At 39.5% G+C, this 23,799-nt stretch overlaps 3 protein-coding genes across 6 annotated transcripts in view; 2 read left to right on the top strand and 1 right to left on the bottom strand.

Annotated features, from left to right (window-relative positions):
• Window positions 1-50: 50 nt before the first annotated feature.
• Window positions 51-2,666, top strand: LOC112452444 (BLOC-1-related complex subunit 6). 3 transcript variants are annotated; one of them, XM_025012644.1, is made up of 5 exons: window positions 51-119; window positions 156-315; window positions 744-1,271; window positions 1,357-1,517; window positions 2,262-2,666. In XM_025012644.1, exons 2-5 carry the CDS (start codon window positions 223-225, stop codon window positions 2,311-2,313), a joined length of 834 nt encoding a protein of 277 aa, XP_024868412.1. In that variant the 5' UTR covers window positions 51-119; window positions 156-222; the 3' UTR covers window positions 2,314-2,666. The 3 variants fall into 3 exon arrangements, with proteins under 3 accessions (XP_024868412.1, XP_024868413.1, XP_024868414.1); XM_025012645.1 differs by lacking the exon at window positions 51-119 and having other exon boundaries at window positions 231-320; window positions 2,262-2,351; XM_025012646.1 differs by lacking the exons at window positions 51-119; window positions 156-315 and adding an exon at window positions 356-610 and having other exon boundaries at window positions 2,262-2,351.
• Window positions 2,667-8,465: 5,799 nt separating this feature from the next.
• LOC112452498 lies at window positions 8,466-11,219 on the bottom strand. Its single transcript, XM_025012744.1, has 2 exons — window positions 10,574-11,219; window positions 8,466-10,054 (listed from the first exon to the last, which is right to left on the bottom strand). Exon 2 carries the CDS (start codon window positions 9,747-9,749, stop codon window positions 8,829-8,831), a length of 921 nt encoding a protein of 306 aa, XP_024868512.1. The 5' UTR covers window positions 9,750-10,054; window positions 10,574-11,219; the 3' UTR covers window positions 8,466-8,828.
• Window positions 11,220-13,452: 2,233 nt separating this feature from the next.
• LOC112452446 (PDZ domain-containing protein 4-like) overlaps window positions 13,453-23,799 on the top strand; it is a 185,348-nt gene continuing 175,001 nt past the window's right edge. The window contains exon 1 of one of the 2 annotated variants that reach the window (XM_025012652.1): window positions 13,453-14,256. In XM_025012652.1, coding sequence (XP_024868420.1) covers window positions 14,236-14,256 — 21 coding nt within the window. In that variant the 5' untranslated portion in view covers window positions 13,453-14,235. The remainder of the gene's footprint in view (window positions 14,257-23,799) is intronic. The other variant, XM_025012651.1, reaches the window with a different exon arrangement.

Raw genomic sequence — 23,799 nt, 5'->3', positions numbered from 1 at the left:
TAATATAAATGTGTTATGACAGACAAGATTTTTGATGCGGATCCGTTCTTTGTTATTTTACATTTACGTGATTCAAGCTGAATGAGGTTAGATTGAATCGGACTCACCTGTGACAGTACTGACAGTACTGACAGTACTGACAGTAGTGACAGTAGTGACAGTAGTGACAGTGCGTGGCTATTATTCTCTTGCCGACGTTTCCGATAATCGTTAACGACGAGAATGGAGTCCGACGAGATCGAGGTGGCCTCGAAATCGTCAGGGACGAATATACGAAATGATAAGAACGCTGTTATCGACTACGACGAAGACAGAGTAAGGTTAGAATTAATTGTGTCCGAGGATTGAACGTTTACGAACTTGCGTGTCCGCGTAATAATTGTCGTAACATATACTCTTTAATCAACAACCGCTTTTTGCATTTATCCATTTGAGACATTCAGATAAATCAGATTTTCAAAACTTAGCTTACTGATACTTGTTCGTAAATGTTCAACACTGCGTGCATTTGTTTAAGGAGACCTAAAAGGAAGATTAAACAATTTTTGCTTCACCAAAGGACAAGCAATTGTTCTTTAAATTATCTTAGTTTGAGCCTTCTTTTAATAAGGTAAAATTGATAGTCAGAGGGAATAGCATGTAGGGAATATCATACTAGAAGAGCCATGTTAAAGAAGATTTCTTTTATTAACACGTTCAACGTTCAACGTTCAATTTTGTCATCAATGGCTTTGTTGTTTCAGCTGCACGAGATGACAGCGTCTTATTCCGAGATATCATTTGACTCGCAATCCTCACCACCCATCTCAGAACTGAGATCGCTTATTGATTCCCCGGACATTGACAGTGGAAAGTTTCTGGACGACAATTTAGATAGAATAGGAGGAACCGGTCACAGACCGGATCAATTGGATTTGAGAAGTAGGGATGACAGTCCGACAGAAGGTGACGATCTTGATCCACCAAGCTATCATAAAGCTATGGGTTACTTGCAACTGGAAGGAAGGGTAATGCAGGACGGAGATATGGTGTTGTTTGTGACGGAGGATCTGGAGAACAAGATCAAATTGTCCAGTCCTGTAACCAAGAAGGGAGAAACCCCGTCGTTCCCGGGATCTCGGAGTTCAACCCCATGCTTGTACAGGCAGGCCTTAACTCCGCAACTACCACCCCTTGATCACAATGTATTAAACGAGTTAGAGATGGAAGCTAGAAAAGTTGCAACTTCTGTGGACGCGCTGACTGAAAATTTAGCCGCGATTTTACAAAACGTGAGTCACTGGCCATACCGAGTTATATTCTTATTATATACGCCATGCGATTTTATACGTTTAAATTATTCGTTCTTGCTTCCAGGCATCGGCTCTTACAGTTGGTTGTTTAGAAACGTACAGAGATGCAGTGTGTAAGACGTGCGACGCTGTGGATCATAATATAAAGTCGATGTATCAATTAATGGCTAAATGCGAGGAACTATCCAAGTCGATGGGACCAATTTATAAGTTAGCAGAGCAGATGTGAGTATCAATTGTTGGCAAATATTTTCCTTTTAATTTAATCCAGGCATGTAAGAAATTTTTAATAATTACGGAACATCCCGAAACTTTGATCATAAACTGTCATTAGCATTCTTATGAAATTTCTTATGGAAGCAGCAAGACTTATTTATAAAGTCAATCAAGAGCGTCTAATTGTAAATTACGATCTTAATCTGAGAAGAGAGATTTCGTTTTAATCAAGTACTAACAGCATCTCGAAGGGTGAAAATGAGGGAGAAAAGACGAGAGGGATGCTCTTTACAGAAGAAGGAGAACGCGCGTGTTTATTAAAACTTTCTTTGCTAGATGCTGGATCAATTATTAATCTTTAGAGTATCTGAAAGTTACCATAACGAATTCTAAACTCAGGGGTTTCCTTAAGGGTTGTTATCTAGTCAAAAGAAAAATCTAAAAAGAGAAAGATGAAAAATTTTCCGCGCTTCTCCTTTCATTTGTCCTTTATTATGAAGATTAACGTAGTGAAGTTAACGAAAATTCTTATTCTCGGAATACCCATTGTATTGGTACATTAGTATGGATATTTATGAAAATCTGTTATATAATCTGCGATTATCTGAGCAGCAGTCAAGAAACAGAAAAAACTATGTTAACTAATTTCGTTGCGATGAATTGTCGTGAATATTGGAGTATTTCAAATATGAATTAGGTCATTTTTTACACGTACACACACATATACATTCTTAATTTTATCTTGACTTTCAGCAAGGAGATGAAGAGAATGCTGGAGCTGTTTGAGAGCGCGATGAATCTGTAAAGCAAGGAGATGCTACATGCTTATCACTATCACTATTAATTATACTATCACGCGCTTTTAGGTTTATAATGAAATGCAGCAGTTGTCATACGTTAATTTGTAATGCTCTAAAGAATATGTTGATGTAATATGACAAAATAGGATTACCTGCTGTACCTTGCCTTTTTAGAAAGCACGTGTACGTATATGTGTGTGTATGTATATAGTTAATTTAAAAAAGTTAAAAAATAATGTTTATAGTACAATTATCGTTAAATGATACGTTTTAATTTATACATATTGTGCAATGTTATTAGTTTTTCTATCATTATTTTAAATATACGCTGAAAAAATAAACGTTAAATAAAAAGCAAGCGATTCGATTTTGTTATGGTCATTCTCATTTGAAAGAAACAAATACATATTTAGTGTAATTTTTATTTATATAACCTGGGGTGTGTAAAATTGTAGCTTGTAGAGAACAAGGATTGAAATTCTATAAAAAAATAAAATGAAAGAAATAATAGCAACTCTTGAAGCACTCGTAACAACAAATGGGGGTGACAAAGTATACTGGCGAGTGGGAGGGAAAGAGAGAGAAAGAGAGAGAGGAAATTTGACAAGAAGCGTAAGGATGGGGATAAAACCGGGGGTGGAAAATGTTTCGGAAGGGTAGTAGCGACGTCTACTTTGTAACTGTAGACCAATACAGCGTACGGTGAAAGCGGCTCCGGATATCATATTCCAGGATGTGCATTAGAGGCGTTGAGTCGCCCGCGCCGTCGTAGCCGTCCCGTTCCATCCCGTATCCCATCGTCGGCGAGCAACTAAATACAATAACGGGATGGATGACTTGGAGGTTGATGTCGGGGGGTTAACGGCTTTCTCGACGGCGGCGAACCACTTTTCAGTCGCCTTTCTCGCCCCCCCGAAGTGATAGGAGAGAGGAATGGGGGAACGGGGCCGGGTTCTCTCTGCTTTCCCCTTTTTGCACTCGAGGATCTCTCTCTCTTTCTCTTTCTCTCTCTCTCTCCTCCAACATTGCCTCGCACAAAAGCTGATATCAACGATATCGCGGTCGTTTCTCCGGCCGAGGTGCTTCGTATATGCAGCGCTTGATAAATGGAAATTTTGAAAAGGACCCATTAATCGTGACTGCGAGCTGAAAAATTGAGTAGCCCTACGAGAGAGTGATCTATGCCAAAGGAAGTGATTTCTGAAAAACAGATTATTACTAGGAAATTTATATTAAAAGATTTTCGTTCTTTTTTAATTGATTGTGTTCATGATGAGCCGAGAAACTATATAATTATGAATATAATTTTAAATGTGTCAACTTTATTATTCCAAGATAACATACATGAGAAGAGGAAAATCTTTCTCCCCTTCTCTCTCTCTCTCTCTCTTTATTAGATTTATGTTATCTTTATCGTATTTATTTACTGTTGTGATATTTTTATTGCATTTTGATTCTTTTTATGTTCTTTTAAATTATATGGGATAGTTCCACTCTCTCAGTATTACTCGATTGGGTATCTTAATTGACAAATTGGATTAGTATGAGTTTTTTAAAAAGATAAACAGCAATAGTATACGAATCACGACTCTTATGCTTCGATGATTTCTTTTCTTTTAGTTTGTCTTATCGCGAATGAATTTTTAGAGAACTTGTGGCTCTATATATAGAACCACAACGAGTAATTGCACGAAAAGGATAGTAAACTACTAAGTTGATTAAAGTTTAAATTTAATTTAAACGGTTCTTTTTAATTCAAAGATTTGTTTCTTTTAACTGTTTACACGATTCTTTTCAGAACTACCAAATTATTTAATACAGGAACGCTCGTGCACGCATAATTTTGTTATCAGTAAAATAAGTTGAACTTTGAGAAGTTATTTTTTCAATTCTATACGCTTATTCTTTCCCACGTTTCTTTCTATTATATTTACACATTTTTATATGAATTTATTATACTATATATGTGTATATATCTATCATTTCATTACTATTTTGCTGCAGAGACGTTTTTTTTTACGCACCGCGGAGGCTAGGCGGTGCACCACCATGCCGCTATAGAACGGCTTTCACGTTTTTCCCATACTCTGCTTCGTTTGAAAATTCCGCATTTATCTATTCTCGACGCGGCACAATGTCAGCGAGGAACGAGTAAACTGGTTTCGCGTCGTGTCCCAGCCGTGCTCATTGTAGACTCGGGCTGTAAATAATACCCGGCAAAAAGCCGGGCCCGGTCTGCCGCGTCGCGTCGCGACGCGCGCCTCATTTAACACATTCGTCCAGCGGTAATTATTAAAGCCACGATGATTTTAATCCCCGGGAACGCGCCAGAGAGGAGAAAAAAAGGAGCAGCGGGCTGTGCACAGCATGTACTGTGCCGGTGGCACAGCTCTGGAGAAGGTTCTCCCCCAGAGGGTGCAATCTCCAGAACTGAAATAGGGGCAGTTGAAATGGTGCAATTTACATTAATGCCTTACATAAACTCATAAAAGGATGTAATACATGTTGAACTTGAATCCATTAGGGCTTACCTTTGGAATTCCCTCTTCTGTCCGACTGTACCAATTTTTGAATTTTATAATTTTATTGAACCGCTTAGTTTTTCTTAATTAAATAAATGCAATTGACTGCACGCGAGATCACGTATTAATAAATATCTGATTCGGTACTATATCAGTAAACTGAAAAGGAGAGGATTATGCGATCTCTCTTTCTACAGTTAAGTCTCTAGCATTTAGTGAAACGCCATTTCAACAAATTACGAGATGTGGTCGCGGGGTACCGCCAAGGTGTCAGACTCCGACTCCATGCGTCATCATAAAACGAAAAAATTATATAACTACTTGCGGTTAATTTCCTCGAGCACGGTAAAATTAAACGTAGCGGTGGATTATGTCGCCTGATGGCATCGACCACGGCTCAAGTGTCTCTATAAATGCACAGAGTGAATGCGGGTCTGTGAGAAGAAGCTGGGTAGCTTTTGCTGAAGCAGCCGCTGGCAAGTGGCCTTGCATATCCACGTACAGAACTCTCTTTTTCTCGTTCTCCTCTTTTACTCTCTCTCTCTCTCTCTCTCTCTCTCTCTCTCTCTCTCTCTCTCTTTCTTTTCTCTAAGTAAAGTGGTGCTGCTGCTGCTCGGCTCGGTCGACAATGTGCCTTCCAAAGGAAGAGAGAAAGATGAGCGTAATGACTAAATAAAAGATGGGACGACAGATAGCCGCTCCGTTTATGTCAGCTTCGGCCTCCACATTGTGCGTGTGTCGATTTGGCTTGGTTTCGTGGCCAGCAGAATAAAATCGCGTACATCATCTAAAATCTCTTTCTTCTATGTACCGAGGAAAGCTTATCACGATTTCGATTAAAGTTTAGATTTGAAGGAATGTCGCAAGGAATATTTTTTGCGAGCTAAGAAATTTGACATTTGAATGATTAAAAATCACATTTCCTTAAAATAAAAAAAATTCTTTTCTTCTAGATTTGATGTCTCGTTTAAATGCCTTCGACATATGTTTACCCTATATTTTAGAAATTAAAGCATCGCCAAGCAAATACCATAATTCCTACACACACACGTTATTATCAATACTCTACATCTGCGAGATTCAAGTATTGTAGCTCGGAGAACCGCTGATCGCAATAAAAGTGTATCATTAACGCGAACGCCAACCGTTGTGTTATTTGCAACTATCAAATCAGATAGAGGTCGAGCGAAACTGCGAGTTACGTCTCTCATCTTCGATCGTAAAGTTACTCATTTCACCGCTTTGATCATTCGCCGTTTCAGCCGAGAGACTTTCTTAGTAAATTACTCAGAGACGATGCGCGCGAGTGTCCTCCCGAGGGAGCTCGCCCCTCCGCCCGCCTGGATCTCGCCAGAAGAAGATGCGAGATGAGGGGAAGGCGACAGAATCGGGACCGCATCTCTGAAGTGAGGATCCGCAGGGGAAGGGTTTGAAGAAAATGAAACGAATGGAGGAACGTGACGGTCGTGGAACGAGTCGGTACACGCGTTTCCGAGCCTCGTCGCGTCATTCGCGCGAAAAGAGCGGAATCGCCGCGTGCGAGGAAGCTTGCAAAGACAGGCAGGGTGAGGACGAGTTGGTTGAGGGTTGGTGGAAAAAAAGGAAAAGGGGAGCGAAAAGAAAATCGCTCGACGGATCACAGACTGCTAATTAAAAAAAACTCGGCGTCGCGACGCCCCAACTCGCTCCCGCGCGAAAGGGTGGCGGCCGCGCTTCCCTTTTTGCGAGGCAGCAGCGTAAGAAACCTTTCGCCTTCTCCCTTTCATTTCCCCGTCGGCCTACCACCCTCTTTCGTTCGCCACCCTCTCACGCGCGCCACACACCTGTCTCGCCCAATAGCCAATGAATTACGAGAGCCCATCTCTCTTTTCCCGAGGAACTCCGTGTGCAGTCTCTCTTTCCTCTCACGCGTCCACGCAGACCGAGAGGAAGGGTAAAAATATAGGGATCCCGTGTATGTTGCGTTATCCTTTTCACACCCTTCTTTCAAAGGCTTCCACCCTTGAAGAAGAAGAAAGCAAAAAAAAGGATTCTCCCTTTAGGATCCTCTTTAAAGGGAAATCCCTTAAACCGATTATACTATATAATAAAAGAGGCGCATCATTTTTGCGCGAAATTATGACGTCGATCTCGATTACCGTGTATGTCAAAGACTGATGATTTTTGTAAGATATCCATGTATAGCATCATGAGGAGTAAAAATACTTTATTCGTTATTTGCAAAGTTGAAGGAGAAAGCAACATTTATTTAATCATGTATTACGTACGGAACTATGTTGAATAAAAATCATGTTACGTGACAGTTATACTTATATATTTATAGAAAACTAAAACATATTATTAGTTAATACATAATAAAAATATTTATTATATAAATGTTGTCATTATTCTTACAAATAATAAATAATCAAAATATTATATGATCATTAATAATTCAATAAACCCTGTTGTTTGAAGAAAAATATCTTTATCAATTATAAATTACAAATTACATTTTTCTTCATTATCTGTCGTTCGAATATAATTTTGCTCGTTTCAGATTTTTTACTCTAAACTCGGATCAGTAATACATAGGTATAACAACGATACTTCTCTTAATACTTTAAAGACAGTCTATTGGAAACTCATTTAAGAGATAATCGTAATGTAAAACTGTAGTATCTTATACTGCAAGAAACGCATATGTGTGTAAAACAATTAGGAAAATTTTATAAGTATATTAACAATAATAATGTCACACAATTAATTGATACTATTAGACACTGATATTTAAACATTAGTTATCGAATAAAGATTAATATAATAAATATCGTTTATATACAAAAATACATCATTTGGAGCGTTCAATTATTAGAACGAGCTAGATGCAATCTTTCAAGAAGATTACGAAATGTCCTTAAGTAATTATTTCTAACTAAAAAATTAGAATGTTATACAACTTTTTTTTTAAATCATTTTCAAAATTTATAGGAAAAAAGACGGATACGTTAATTGATAAACGCAACTTTTTAAAGGCTAATAATTCTATCACATAAATATTTTGGATATTTTGGTCCAATGATTATCAATTTTATGATGATTACATTCATAGAAAATAAATCTTAAAAATAGCTATTTATATCTGAATTCGTAAAACATGATCAGTTAGATATTGATAAATGAAATGTGACTCATTGAATCAAAGATAAACCTAGAAAAGCGGCTAGTGGAAGGAAAATTGTTACATACATAAAAATATAAGCGCGCAAGTATTTACAATATATATACATGTTAAATATAAAATATATGTATATACATATCACACACAATAAATATATATATGCTCACACACACACATACACATCCTCATTTAAGTGTGTGTATTGCATATGTATGTATATATATAATATATATATATTATATATATACATATGTATATATATATACATATGTATATATGTATATGCATATGAGCATGTAACATGCACAGTATATTAAAAAGTGCACTTCATAGTATTATATATACATATATTATATATTAAATATTACATACACACATACATACTCTCTTTTTCTCTCCCTTTCTTTTTCACATACACACAGATATATTACATTAAATGTGCATGCATGAGCATATATTACTTTTATTTGTACCCTATGTAACTCAAAAGGAAAAAAATTGTATATTATATGTAACTATTATTTATATTTTATACCATTTATGAGTAAGATATGCTCATCGATGCCTGAGGTAATTCTACTTTTCAATCAAGCGGAAATCTTGAATTTTTAACGCAGTGTGTCTATTAAATTTTTTTCAGTTATAATACTTCTATCTGTTTATCTTTATTCCATGAGTCTTTTTTTTATTATGGTCTAATTTATAAGCTAGAAAATAGCATTTCTTCTATTAAACACTTTTTTGCAATCGCAAACTGATCTGATTTCCGTCGTTTATACCTGTGTCGATAACCATCGTTCCTTGTTAAATATTAAAATTCCTTTAAGTATCAGGATTATTATGGTCGAGATAATTTTATTTTGCAAACAGTTGGGATTTTTGCAAGTTCGCTGTCGTGTCGTATTACGAATTTATTCAGCCATACATGGTCTACACGCTGATTTGTGTCCCATGATAGAGGATATGGATTTATCTGCCCCCACGCTCTTTCATAAGCTAGCAATTTTAATTCTTCCAATACGCACGATACACAATCGCAAAATCCTTTTTCTGCTAGTTCTTTTACTTCTTTCAATAACGATAGTTCCTCCTCCATTGTAAAAATTTCTTCAAGTTCCTCCTCGAATGTAAAAATGTCTTCAAGTGGGGACCGTTGTCGGTTCGTCGTCTCTTGAGATAATTCTGCTTCGCAAATAGGTGATAATTTTAAAATTTCATCTCTGTTTCTTTCTTCAAAGCTTTTCAGCCAGTCACATCCCGCCTGTTTGTCCGTATCCCACGACTCTGGATAATATTTCCCCATTTCGCGAGCTATTCTATAAGCTTCAACTGCTATTTCTTTCATTATGCAATTTTTGCAAATGCAATTCTTTTTTATCAGTTTTATGTATGTCAGCATCGCTTGTTCTTGCCCAAATGTAAACATTTCTTTAGATGAAAAATGTTGCTCACTCATCAACGCCTGAGTAAATTCTACTTTACAAATAGGCAAGAATAATTCTGTAATTTTATCGCTGTGTCTGTTTTTAAATTTTTTCAGCCACTCTGAGTTTGTCTGCTGATTTTTATTCCACGATTTAGGATATGGCCTTTTCTTTTCACGGACTACTTGATAAGCTAAATTTTTTAGCTCGTTCATTGAACAAGATACGCACATGCAAAGTGATTGTCTACATTTCGTTATCTGCTTCAGTAATGACACTTCTTCCTCCTCTGTGAAAACTTTTGATGTAGATACATTTTTTTCGTCTTCGTCCATTTTCTTTTCGTGGATTATTATAACTCGCAAATATTTTCAATACAATAAGAAAGATGATCTGTTCGTCGACGACTGGGGGTTTGTCGTCTTCATTCAGTAAAATTTCCAATTCTAATGTAGTTGCAGGATAACTGCTTTGTCATGTGTCTCAACAATAATTATTTCCCCTCAATTATGAAAATATTTCGAATATATTCCTACCGTGTGCACACGTTTCCTGTCCTGCGTCTACAAAGATGATTTTGTTTTACTTCAAAAATCAAAATGCTTCTTTATGTTTGCTGTATCTTTGGATGCTATAGCCTCTATATGAAAAAAAAAATTAAATAAATAAAAATTGTATCAAACTGTATCAAAATAAAAGTTTTATAATTATATATAAAAAGTTATAATATCGTAAGAGGAAAATCGTTGGATGTTTACAATATATATTTTATCCATGACTATGTAGGCACTCAAAGATATGGTCGGCGTCAAAATGATTCAGCTCTCGTTTAGTGGTTCTACTAACGCGTTATCTGACATTTGATAAGAGAAAACTGTTTCCTATTTGTTCTAAAAGACAATTTTTCCAATGGATATCGGATCCATTTGAAGGACTGTCCAAAAAGAGTGTCTCAACCATTTTAACACGACGTGTCACTGAGAGAAAGAAAAAGGAAAAGACAGAAAGAAAAACAACAAAACTTCATAAACTTATAATATATAATTATATTATAACTTCAGATCTTAATTATTTTATAATATGTATAAATCTTTTCATAGATATTCCTTAATGAATAATTAGAAAGATTTAAAAATGTATGAGATGTGTATATGCTTACGAGATAAGGCGGCAAATTAATTTTGCTGATCAGCTGAACGCAGCACGTATACGTATGAACAGACAGCGAGTGAAATGTTGGAAAGGTAACTAGAGGTTTTCGCTCGCCTCTGTTTATTTGGTATGGAGACGAAGGTTATTCGAATATAGATAACTAACGTTAGGATTGCTCTGTTTGTGTTCTATACCCTAATACATCACATAACATATATTTTGCTTTTCTATAGGAACGGTAACTGCTTGTAATCTTGAAGAAGCATGCGCACGCGGAGCGAGAGATTGACGAACTTTAAGGAACCTTCAAGTGCCAATTAAATCGTTATTCGCAAATTAAGTTTTGTAATTATGAGTGGGCTTCGAGAAGTGGTCCCGACGTAGAAGGGTTGGTTGGTTGATTGGTAGTTGGGGATTGCAACCGACGTAACTCGAACTTTGCAACTTCTCAGTCGCTTTTTGTACAACTTTTCTTGTTAAGATCGCGATTATAAATTTTTGACTCGAAGCCAAGTATTTCCGACAGACGTATATAACGACATGCACGATTTTTTTATAAAGAATTTTTAAAAAATTCATGAAGAATTATAGTTATTGGCATGTACGTGTATATATAGTTTTACAATAAGTTGTATTTATGGAATAAGGAAACCGTAAATGCATGGCTCCTGAAAAATGGAGAAAATTATTTTTATTTATTTTAGATAATCAAATATAAGAAAGAATTATCAAATGTCAGAAGTATATCGATATGTTGATATTGTAAGATATTTAATTATTATGTTTTCAAAAGGTATCAAGTTATCGTTGACAAGAATATGGGACAGTTCTTCATAATTTATTGATGTTGCAATATCAAGAATGCGGTTGTTTTCTTCAGATTTCTCGAATTTCAATTAATTTGTTTGTAAACGCTTAATTGATTATGTTTTCTATATCTTAATTAATCTTATGGAGGCGATGTCTCGGTTCTAAATCTAAATCTAAATCTAAAATGTTATATTAAATATCAACGCTTTGTTACTTCCGTTGGCTTCAAAGAAATCCGTGAGAAAAGCTTCAGTTTCGCGTTATGAAAAACGCATCATTAATAACTCGTAACATATATATGAAACATGTTAAAGCGTGTTAAGCCTCATACAAAACGTTCAACACCATCGCAGTCGCCCAGCATCAAGAGAGGATCAAAAAGTGTCCCTATCACGTCGCAACTGGGATATTCGACGAGCACGCGGAACGTCCGAGGAACAACCGTTGCCGCAACGTGAAAGGGAAAAAAAAGGAAACAGACAGACGAGAGAGAAAGGGACAGGGAAACAGCGGTCACGCCGGGTGCAGGCGGGATGCATTGTGCAGGTCGGAGCGGCGGCGGCGGCGAAGCGGAGCAGGGAGAGTCCGCTCGGTCCCTCGCATTTTCCTCCTTTTTCCCCCACGCTCGCGCGTCCTTCGCGTCTTCGCTCTCGCCTCTCGCCTCTCCGTCGCTCGCGGCAAGCCGCCGTCGCCGCCGATACCCCACAGAGTGGCACAGAGTCCCTTCGCCTTCGGTCCTATCTTCCACACGCCGACTTTGCCGCCTCGCTGCAACCGCCGCCGCGCCGCACGGTCGTCCCACGTTTCCACCGACCGCCTTTTTCAATCCGCTCTTTTCTCGCGGTGCATCGCATCGCATCGCATCGCGCCGCGGCGTGGCGCATTTTTCCGCCCCGCGGCTTTTCCTCGCTGAAACCGAAGAGAGGAAGCGGCCGTCGGATAGAAAACCACATGTTGCGGTTTTTCATGCCGCTCGTTCTCTCTCTTCCTCTCTCTCGTAACGCGCGAGGTATCTCCGACGTGCCCTCTCCTCAACCCCATAGGTAAAACCTAATGGCATTTTTTATTTCCCCGGCTATACGAGCTGGGCGGGTCTAATGAGAATCCGACAAGCCTTCTATACGCGCCGAGTCGATCTTTTCAGAGAAATGCGCTTTTTTTTTTATCATCGCGCGTTTGTCGAGCGGTTCTTCCTCGTGCAATTATTTCCGCGTTTAATTCACAAATCGCTGCGAGCTTTCCCCCGTCCCTCTTCGATTCTATCGCGGGCGTAAACTGCATTACAGTTTATTATTCGGTTCAACACGCGTGCGTTCGTCAATATCCCACGCCGCGTGTAAAAGGATCTTTTTATCCCGTTCGCGAATAAAAGTGTTATTTTATCAGAAAAAAAATGCCGATTCTTTTTTTTTGTACGACCCAGCCGAAAATGATCGAATCGACGTCGATTTGTGATATCGACGATGAATGGTCGCTGTCGGATACCGCCGCGGTCGATATTTTTAATCTTATCATAATTGTTTTGAGCGTTCTGTAAAAAGTTACAATCAAAAATACATCACGTCGATATTGAATTGGCCGCGTCTAAAATCACAAAATTATAAATCAATACCGACATTCGATATCGGCCGTATAATCGATGTATCGACGTCGATTCGATCTAATCGTTTCTAGCTGGGAACTCTGGGCAGTGACGAGAGAGCGAGCGAGAGAGAGTAAGTACTGTCGAGAAATCGTTCCTTTTGTCTTTCTTATTTCTCGATTTCGACAATTTGCTACAAGGATGCCAAGGATGTATCGTTATAGCAGCAACTGTAGGACACATTGCATTCAAATGCTTTCTCCTCTTCGCTCCTTCCTTCGTTGTCTCGGCTAACATCCTCTTACGTCCGTTTTGCTTCCACGAATGGAAGATAGCTCCGAGCTCCGAGTTCCGAGCGTTCCCTGCTCTCCTACGTTTCTTCCTCCTCCCTCCTCCACCACTTTCCGTTCTCCTCTCTCGTTCGAATCTACGCCTATTCCGATTTCGGAATTGTCTTCTCTCTCTCTCTTTTTCTCTCTCTCTCTCTCTCTCTCTTTCTCTCTCTCTCTCACACACAATCTCTCGCTTTCTTCTTCGCGCCGCGCTTGGATGGTCACACCGTTCATGCTCCATTGCTCTTTCTCACTCTTGAATCACGCGCGGCCGTCTTCGTCGCGCGCGCGCGCTTACCTTCTCCCTCTACCCCACCTCTCTCGCTCGCGCCCGCGCTCGCCTGCGCAGTGCTTCCCATTCCATCGTGCTCGCGCGGCCGGCACTCACTTCAGTCCACATCGAGTCGTCGCGCGTGTTGGTCGAGATTCTTTCTCCGCTCCGCTGCGGCGTGTCGCGCGTCGTTCGTTCGCCCGCTTGTGTTCCGCGTGACGAAACGGTCGGCGAAAACTTTCGCTAAGTACTTTCGGTAAAGACGCGTTCGATTTTGGGACGTAATCGTTTAAACCACCGTCGCGATCGTCGTCGTCGCCGGCGGCGGCGGCATGGATCCGCGGGGTGACGATCCGGCAGCGCGTTCCGCGTGAAGTGCGTCGCTCTCGATTTGGCCAACCGTCGCCGGATCGGCCAACAAGTGACTCAAAGTGAGACGTGAGCGTGAGAGACGTTCAGTGACGAGTGTCGGTTGTCGGCGCGCTTGACCGCTCCTCCGCGTCGTGGCCGTTATTGTTGGTTGTTACTTGCTCCGCACCGCTCCGCTCCGCTTCGCTCCGGAGTCCGGCCTGTTGCGTCGCAGTTCATCCTGTGACACGGATATTTCCCGGGATCTTGGAGGATCGTCGGTTATCGGACAGCAGGACCGTCGACCAGACGTCGGGCCGCGCGACATGGACTTCGTAATATTAAAGGTAAGTTCTTTCCTCTCTTTCTCCCCCCTCGCTCTCGTTCGGTTCGCGGAAGCGCGCCGCGTCGCGCGCGCCACGCATAAAGGACGTCGTCCACCCTAGGCCCTAGGACATTCTTACTATCGCGACAAGTCGCGACGTACGTTTTTTTATCGCCGCTCCGCTATAGGCGCCAAACTAATTTTGAAATATCGCCGCACGTCGTTTGTCGTTCGTCCCCCTACGCGGAAAAAAAGTGTCAAATCAAGACTTACGGAGACCGTATGTACATACGTACAATGTATAATCTCGAAACGAAACGAGGCTAGCTTGAATAAAATCATTTATATAATTAAACTAAGTTAGTTCGACCAAGAGAGAAAAATTAAAATTCTTATAAGAAGATTATAGATCGTTGCGCATATACGAGTATAAAAGTTTTGATTTGACACTTTTTTTTCTGTGTATTTGAGATAATCCTATCTCTCCAAGTGCATTGATATAAGCTAACTTGATTCGAGAATACTGCAGCGCGTAAAAAATGTGCGTGTTCCATTTAAAATATTCTTGCTATATCGCGATATATCGTGACATGCATTCCTCTTATCATCGTGTTACCGTAGTTATTTTAAATTGTTAAATTTAAAATATCGTTGCGCGTATAAATAATTTGTCTGCCTGTTCATATCACAATATTCCTCCCATCGCGATTATACGTTTTTCATTAATACAACTGCATCAATAGGATGCTATTTTGGAAAATTTTCGCCTGCGCTTATTCCACTTTAGTCGTATTACACGTATTTTATTACCCTCACTTTATACTATAATAACAAATGAATGAACGATATATGTAATGAGTTGATAAATAATTCTTTACTTGTGGCTGTTTATACATATTTATTGTTGGGATATATAGCTTTAATTACATATCAATAAGAAGTACGTGATTTTTACAACTGTCGTCGTTTTTAAAAGTGTTGATCCTGTCGCGGTCGAGCACCTTTTTTCCGCTATCTCCGCAATACGTATCGGAAGGAAAACCGTTTCATTTAGCGAACGTCGCGTGGAAGCCGAATCGTCGAGATCGTCGTCCGTAGTCTGTTGATCTCTCAACGAGCAAACGCGACAAGAACTTGCCCTTGGAGGGCAACGGGACGCGACGCGACGCGCGCGTTATATTCTCGAGTGTTCATCGCGCCAAACGTGCCTTATCCTCGGTCCGTATCGCGGTACTCGAGACGAGTCGTGCGCGCTCGGCCTGTGTGTAGGAAGTTACGAACACGTTGCGCGAACAAAAACGAGCACGCCGCCCGTTAACTCGTTTGTATCGTGCCGGGCGCGACGCGATATCGAGCCTCGGTGTCGGTTACTATATCGAAACGCTTGTACGCCAAATTTATTTACTCCAGCAACGCGCTCCGTTCATTCCTTTGTACGGCTTTATTGAAATTTGTGCGTATTAACGTACTCTCTCTCTCGCTCTCGCTTTACTCATTTGTTTTCTAAGAAAAACGAGAAACTTTGAAGGCGATTCAGAAATAGACTATCACTTGAGAATGAGCATCGTAACGGCGATACTCCGTTTCGCAAATTAACGCGAACGAGAGAAAAATACATGTCGTATATTGAGAAAGTTTACGTTATACTGTTAATTTTGCAGGAGAGAATGGTTAACTGTAGACATTTTTATATACGGCTCGCGATAAAATTGCGGTTTTCGCGCGTGTGATCGCGAACGTGAACGAGGGAGCGAATATGGAGCGTCACATTTCGCGGCGTGTCGCGCTGTATTAAGCAACAGCGTGTTATCAAGCGCCGTTGTTTCGAACGTCGACTGTGTGTCGGCGTTAAAGGCCGGCCCGGCCGGGCGCACCGTAGACAAGGACGAAATCGATTAAGCGCTGATCACATCCATTTCCGCGTACTCGGTTCCGCGTTGCGATTTCAATGACGGTCATTCGGTGACACGTCGTCCATCTCGACGAGATTACATTTTACACACACGACGTGCGCGCGTGCGCCCCGCATGCATCCCCAAAGTGTTCCCGGCCCGGCGCGGCGCGGCGCGCAACGCATTACGATGCATTTACATCGCGAGTAATAATACACATGACGTTTATAGACGTAAATACCGCGGTCCAGACGTAAATACCGCGCCATTAAGCGACCCGCTGCCATTGGCGCGCCGAATAAGCTCCCGAAAGCGCGCCGATATAAAATGAATATTTGTATAACGTATTGCACAAATACGAATCGTGAGAGATCGGTGACGAGTGCCGCCCGCGCGCGCGCTTTTCTCTCTCTCTCTCTCTCTCTCGAGTTATATATCGGATCCAATATACCCACCTACCGCCCGCGTAGCTTGCCGAGAAAAGACCCGACCTTATTTACCTTTCGCCAGTTGGAAATTGACACGGCTCGCCAGAAAACTATCGTTACTACGCGGTGATACAGTTACGGCGGCGCACGCGTATGCCGTGACAGAAAAATATTGGACGGAATTACCGTGAGATTGATGCATTCGATAAAAATCGTCGCTCGTAATGGAAACTCTCCTATTTCCGTTTCCTTGCGAGAACGATATCTTGCGTAAATGTTCCGGAAGCAATTTTTGTGTAAATTCTCTTCTGGCTATCTTTTACTTCTAAAAGATTTTTGTTCAACATTCTGTTTACCTCTATATACATTATGTTTTATATTAGAAATGAAATTTTTGAAATAGAGTTAATATTATTCATGCCACGATTAATTATAGCGCCAACGGTTGATATATTGATGTGTTAATGTGTTTAACATATTAAAGGTTCTATTCTCTCATTCATTTTAATTCTATCCATCCATGCATGGGAAGGAAATTCCAGAGTTCTTATTGTTGTCTCCGTGCCGTTTCTCTTCGAACTCGACCCGGATCTTCGCGTGTATTTTTTTCCTCTACGTAAAAAAAGTTAAGGTGATCCAGATCTTGTGGGTGGGCGCGGCGGCATCGCTGGGAAGGGTTAAAGGTCCCAAACACGCGATCGTTTGCGTCGATGCGCGCCGAAAACGGCCGTTTCCAGACCGCGGTGCGAACAAGGGGAACGATTTTACGTCCCATCGCAGATAAAACGGTCCTCCGTTGGGTGGGTCAAGAGGTCAGGGAGCTCGCACTTTTCGTTCTGCCTGTCCTGCCACCTCTCCTTTTTTTTTCGTTAATTCTCTCGTGCGCACACCGCGGCGTAATTACTACCGACCGGACAGCGCGATGCTCCAGTTATCGTTGCATTTCCCGTCGGAATTTCTCCACAGCGAACATCTGCGTTTTCGGATAACGCGTTTCGCCCTCCCGTTCGCGCGCCGTCGCTAATGTATATTTCATGGAAAGCCCGGACAGTTTCAGTAATGTTACACAATTTTTTGTTCCTCGTGGAATCATGCGTGGAAATATTTCTGACACATGAGCTTTCGAAATGGTGAAAAATTTGCGTTAAATCCAGTTGCATGCAGAAGTGCCGAGGGATAATTTTATATGAGCACTTGGTTGAAATTTATCACCTCGTACTTCACTTGATAAAAATAATGCCACGCATTACGAAATGATAATTAGAACTATTTTAACATCTTTAATACTTTATTAACCAGCTTATGCAACTGATGCTCAACTATAATTAATACTTTATAACCATTGAATTACATGACACATCAAATTGCGCAAGTTTTAATTATAGAATACTCATAAAATCTTTTATACCATTTTTATAAATACTTTTAACCGAATATTATTTTGTTGGGTTAAAGCGATATTTTTGAAAGAGTATGTTTCAATTTTTGCAAAATGATTATAATATTTTGAGCCATAATAAATTATGGAACAAAAGAACCGAATAATTTTTATAATGCTATATACACTCTTTATGATTTTAAAATCAGATACGATACTGCAGAAACAATTCTCAATAAAATATATCGTAATAATCATGTTTACGTTATATTTAGAATTATGAATGCTATAAGAAATAGATATCCGTGATATAAATTAAGCTGTTTTGATTTTTAATCTTTTCTGCTTTTAAATTCTTTCAATACTTTTCTACGTTTGATCGAAATGAAATTATAAAAGTAGCTTCTTATTTTGGGAGAAATGTTAGAAACGTTGAATGTTTTTGAATTATATATTATTTTAGTTATATATTTCCTTTTCTTCTCTGTCCTCGGAAATTATCTGAAAATTGTCGATACGAAATTAAACATTTCATGTGGAACGACCTATGACATAGATGAAAGATGAAAGCTTGATTAATCACGGTTAATTCTAAATGACATTGATGCATCCCATTCTGACATTTTCCATAAGCTATCTGTAATGCATGTTTCGAGATATGGTTATATGTGTAACTCGAAACCAAAGTATCACATATTTCCCCCAGCAGCGACTTTCCAGTTTTATGGATATTTTCGACGCGCCCCTCGGCAAGTCGTTTTGCGCTACCAATACCTACTTCATTTCCAAGGGGTGCTGCTCCCGGATATAACCGCGAAAGTTGGTCGTACCGTCAGCGACGACGATGATACCTCCTCAGCGAGTTTGCGAATCCTCCCTGCAAATTTCTCTATAGTTGACGCGAACGGTTCTTACTCTGAAGGAAACGAGGAACGTACGCAAAACTTCTTCGTATAATGTGTCACAGAAATATCGCGATGCGATATTTTTGTGACATATCGTTCAGTACAAATTATGGGGATGTACGCGTTGATTTATATTTTAAAATAAATGAATATCATAATATCACATTACGTCTCTGAATTTTACATAGTCTTGTTAACTAAATATATTCTATAATATATATTTTTTTAACAATACATGTTAATATAGTTTTATTATAATTTTACTTGGGTGGGTAAGAAAGATATATTTATTTGACAAAATATTTAAGTAAATCAATAACTCGGTGCAATTAGAAGAACATGAACTTTTATTGCCACTTTTTTACGATCAAAATAAAATTTCTTTAATGTTAAAATTAAATAGATGTGATATTTTGTATGTGAAGATCATCCTTCAGAATATTTTTAAATACACATTTATTTTTTATTGAGGAAATTTATATTTTTAGGTATCATTATTCTGTTGCGCCTTCTTGTATTTAATCTTGAAATGACGATATTCGTAAAGTTTGTGTCAAATCGATAGAAGAGAGAGTAAAACGTTTGGTTTAAAGAGTTCCGTTAATCTGGACATGTGAAAGAGACGTGTCACGATTACGTGCTAGGATTCTGCAATGAGATACATAATTGATCGCAAAGGTCAACGCGAAGTTGCCAGTGGAAATTCGCAATTTCCGTTCAACTCGAATAGAAAGTTACGACCAGCTTGATAGAGTTTCTTCCTGTCGACCCCCCAAGATTTGCAGTCGCGAGTTCGTTGGAATTTCGAAGCTCGTCCTTGCGTCGCAATCGCAAATATGCTACGACATATGGTATCGCGGTATCCACGAGCCGAGTGCATTTGCCTCGGTAAGTACGTTGCCATCATTATGGTTCAACCCACGCTTATCATTCCGAGAAACCAGGTGTACGATAAACAATGATAAACGGGCTTCCACGCGGAGCTGCCGGTGGTTTACCGCATATCAGGCCATTCGTCACGAAGCGAGATATAGAAGGGGGAGGAGCGTGACCGTTTTTTTTGTGGGGATACCTTACCGCGTGTTTCTTTTCATCCTGCGCATTATTATTTCCTTCGGGGAGCTAATGCTATTTAAATAAGGTATCCAAGTGCGATTTGTGTGTGTATACGCGCGTTTACTCGTGTCTCGTATAATTATTCGACAAATTCAGTACAAAATGCTGACGTTTTTAAAAAATTGAGTATATCATACGCATAAATTAAATATTACTTGTCTGAAGCGCTTAATTCTCCCAAATGTAATGCAGTCATTTATGCTTCATGCAGAAGATATAGACTCTCCTCCGCGGCGTGTACACACAGTCGGGATCAAATAAAAAAATACACGGCCGAGAGCTTATACATACATACACAAGCACGATCTATAAGCGAGTATATGAGAAGGTTTAAATCTAGGATGAGAGCATTTATAAAAGCGAGGAACTCCGTGCACAGGGATACTCACCCACCACGTGCCGCATGCACACGCGTGTGCACTATCTCTATTTATCTCCGACTCGATCACGGCGCATTTATCATGCGGCTTCGCAGCCGCGGTCCCCTTTGAGGCGTCTGTGCCCTCAAGTTTTGCGCAAACACAGAGACTTTTTAATCGACGCGCGTCGCGGTTCCGCGAAAATTTTTCAAGGTAGACCGCTCTTTATACCTGAGAGTTGGCTCGATTGGCTAATCTTTTTTTATAAATCCAAATTAATCCATTTTTCAAAAGCTTAATTTTTCAAACGCTGTAATAATAAACATGCATGTTATGCAACATATGTTTTTAGCATATGTATTAGAAACGTTGAGAAAAATGTGAATAGATAAACAAATTCAACGCGTTATTTTTATAATTACTTCACGTTGTGCTAAATTTTTCCATAATACATTTCACAAATTAATAGGGGATGATAAATTCCTCAGAGGGAAATTGGAGGACGCTGCTTAATTATTTATTATTCGTCATTAGTTTTTGTTTGACGATCTGTCTCTACTTAATTTGTTTAGACTCTCGATTTTTTACGAAAGCTTCGAGAACTCGCACATGTCGGTGCCGAGAGCGAAAGGGGATATAGAAGTGAACGACATAAATAAAATTTCCCGACGTACATAATGGGTCAAGAGCGAAGTGTCCTGTGGAGCACCACCGTTGGCGATAAACCGTTTAAAATAAGTGCCTGGCAATAAATGCTTACCCTCATGCACGACCTTATTGTGGCGTACAGTCAAGTGCGTTCTTTATTCCTTTCGTTTGCTGACGGCGGGAGTGATGTACTCGGGATTAATTATCGTTTCCGTCAGTCTGTCGCAATAAACAAATTGTTGACGATTGGTCATTAATATGCGCCACGCCCAATTCGCGGATTATAACTCCTCTGCTATGCAAATATTCAGCAGTCAGCTTGAAATTATTTTCGTCCGTGTCCGAGCCTGACGCGCGCGGAAAAATAGTATTCTACGTGAATTAATTAAAATGGTGTAACACAAAAAAGATAAATTTACATAATTGTAATTTATAATATAATGTTATGCATAATAAAATATGCGTAACACATAAACATATTGCGTAATTATATTTATGAACGTGCGCAAATCACTTCAGAGAGATATTGTCTTTTATTAATCATACAGATTTAATTCAAAATTAAGAGTTTAACAAGATATACTCTCCCTTGAATTTTTGTATTAAAAAGGAAGTAATAATAATAATAACTTTAAATAATGTGCTCTGTTGGGAGCAGCATTATTACACATTATTTATTCGAATTGGCGCGGACGCACGTACAGCTGCCAGTCGCAACATCCGGCTTCCAAATTAATGAGGGTTCACTCGACACCTAATGAACGAAACGACGTGCGTACTCGCGCACGGTGTTTCGTGGCCTGGGGCGAGAAAAAAAAAAGAGGAAATACGGGGTTTCGTAATCGGGACAATGTCGATCGGGTACGTTCGTAACGAGAGGAGAGAGGCGATCTTTCGACCCGCGTGGTTAAAAATGATCGTTAACCTTTAGAGGATGGGCAGATTTTTTCATGACTTTTTATGATTTTTATTTATAACTTTTATATATGTGTTATACTACGAAAAATAAGCGACTCCGTGGAGCCCAAAAATAGTAGGCTTTCCGTCCTCTAAAGGTTAAGAATTCGCGCACGTTGTTTCCGAAGTGGTGCACAATAAGGCAGGAAAGGTGCGGCGGACAGAGGGGAAGGAAAGGGAGGAAAGAGCGGATAAGAGGAGGGACGAACCGGGGGATAATGAAATGAAAATTGCCGCGCGAAAATCGTCACCGCGTGGCTTTCGAGGTGCCGCTGATGCATGCCCGAGAGTTACATGCCTCGTTTCGCGTTCTTCGCCGATTCGGACGATTACCCATCGTAATTTTCATAATGGCCATCATACCGATGGTGATTTTTATGACACGCTGCTCCTCTCTTGCCAGTCTCGCCATCGCCGTGTCGGAGTGTCGGCCTTGCCGCGTCGTCATCCGAAATCTCTCGGGGGCGACGTTCGAAGGGCGAGCACTCGTTTCAGCGATGCCCCGGAGACACTTTAACAAGGTGACGTTCTGCATAGCTCGATAGTTATCCGTACTTATCCTCGTAGTATCCGTGCCTTAGGCACGTATATCAATTGAGATCTCTATTTTAATACCGTTATATTCATATAATTTAATATATAAAGATTAATATTGTAATTCAACATAACGCTGTTTAAAAAAAATGCACATGAATAAAGATAATTGTTTTTGCAGTTTTTTAGGCGGGAATATGATTCCGTTTATTAAATTGCTGTACGTCACAATTTTGAGAAATTTGCGGTTGAAGTTTACAAAAAAGAGCTGTTATATAACTTTATATTAGTAAATATATTACAAATTAAAATGATATCATATAAAATATGATAATTATATACTGTCAAATGTCTGGACATCGTGCAATTAATATTTAAATTTGTCGGCAGCTTATTACTCGAGGCGAATAAACTGTTTGGTTTTCGGCATGACAGCAGAGTTGCTTAAAACACGAGGAAAATAAATAACTATGCGGGCTTTTGTTATCTTGTTGACTCTTTATGGATCCCTGGCATAACAGCAGTTCACCCTTATTGCCATAAAGTAAACAGCGTGTAATATTCTTCCTAACTGGAGAGAACATGAAAATGTTTCATCCAAGTTTATTCCATTCATCGAGTTTTATTTAATAGAAGGTAAAATAATTTATGCCAAAGTATGTCCTTAGAAATTTCGCATTTGCAAATTACTGCATTGCGCTCGTCCGAAATAACGACGGTGAATTGTGCTCAGTGTTTCCACGAGTATGACAATTTCTCGCATTTGTGCCGGGAAATGAAGCGCGCGCCGCGCGAGCGAGGATGTGAACAAACATCTTTTTTCCTAGAGAAATCTGGCGCGCCATTGAAACGAACATAAAAACAGTTGGTCATGAGAGATGCGGTTGCCGGCTGTAACGATTGAGTCTTGGCAACGAGTAGAATGCCCTTTTTTTTAAGAAAATATGGCTCGCGTACCTGGCATTTTATTTATCTATTTCTCTCTTCCGCCTCGTTTTTGTTTAATTATCAAATCGTCCGTTTCGGCGAAAATTTTCATATGATGTTTGTAGTATCGTTAACGGCATTTATTGACAATTATGTATTGGCTTGTGCAATAACTTATGAAATATACTTCTCGATGACAATTAGAAATTATTGCTAAAATAAAAAAAAAAAAAAGATGTAGAAGATGTAGAGATATTAATTTGGAAGGAATAGAAATTTCATATAAATTCAGAACTTTTTGTTTACTTTTCTCTTATTGTTAGTAAGTTTTAAGTTTAATATTAATTGAACATTTTAATGGAACATTTTTCAACAAATTTTAAAGTATAGAAACATCGTGAAATTGGTTTCTTTAATCTCT

Source organism: Temnothorax curvispinosus, unplaced genomic scaffold (genome assembly GCF_003070985.1).
Source record: "Temnothorax curvispinosus isolate PA1 unplaced genomic scaffold, ASM307098v1 QBEX01003408.1, whole genome shotgun sequence".
Taxonomy (NCBI): domain Eukaryota; kingdom Metazoa; phylum Arthropoda; class Insecta; order Hymenoptera; family Formicidae; genus Temnothorax; species Temnothorax curvispinosus.
The sequence above is the reverse complement of the archived record's forward strand: the minus strand, read 5'-3'. Positions and strand labels throughout refer to the sequence as shown.

Excerpts from the sequence above, each read along its gene's own strand:
- LOC112452444 (XM_025012644.1), top strand. The coding sequence starts at position 223 with ATGGAGTCCGACGAGATCGAGGTGGCCTCGAAATCGTCAGGGACGAAT. Across the intron at positions 316-743 it reads TCGACTACGACGAAGACAGA|CTGCACGAGATGACAGCGTC; the intron begins GTAAGGTTAGAA and ends TTGTTGTTTCAG. Across the intron at positions 1,272-1,356 it reads TAGCCGCGATTTTACAAAAC|GCATCGGCTCTTACAGTTGG; the intron begins GTGAGTCACTGG and ends TCTTGCTTCCAG.
- LOC112452498 (XM_025012744.1), bottom strand. The coding sequence starts at position 9,749 with ATGGACGAAGACGAAAAAAATGTATCTACATCAAAAGTTTTCACAGAG.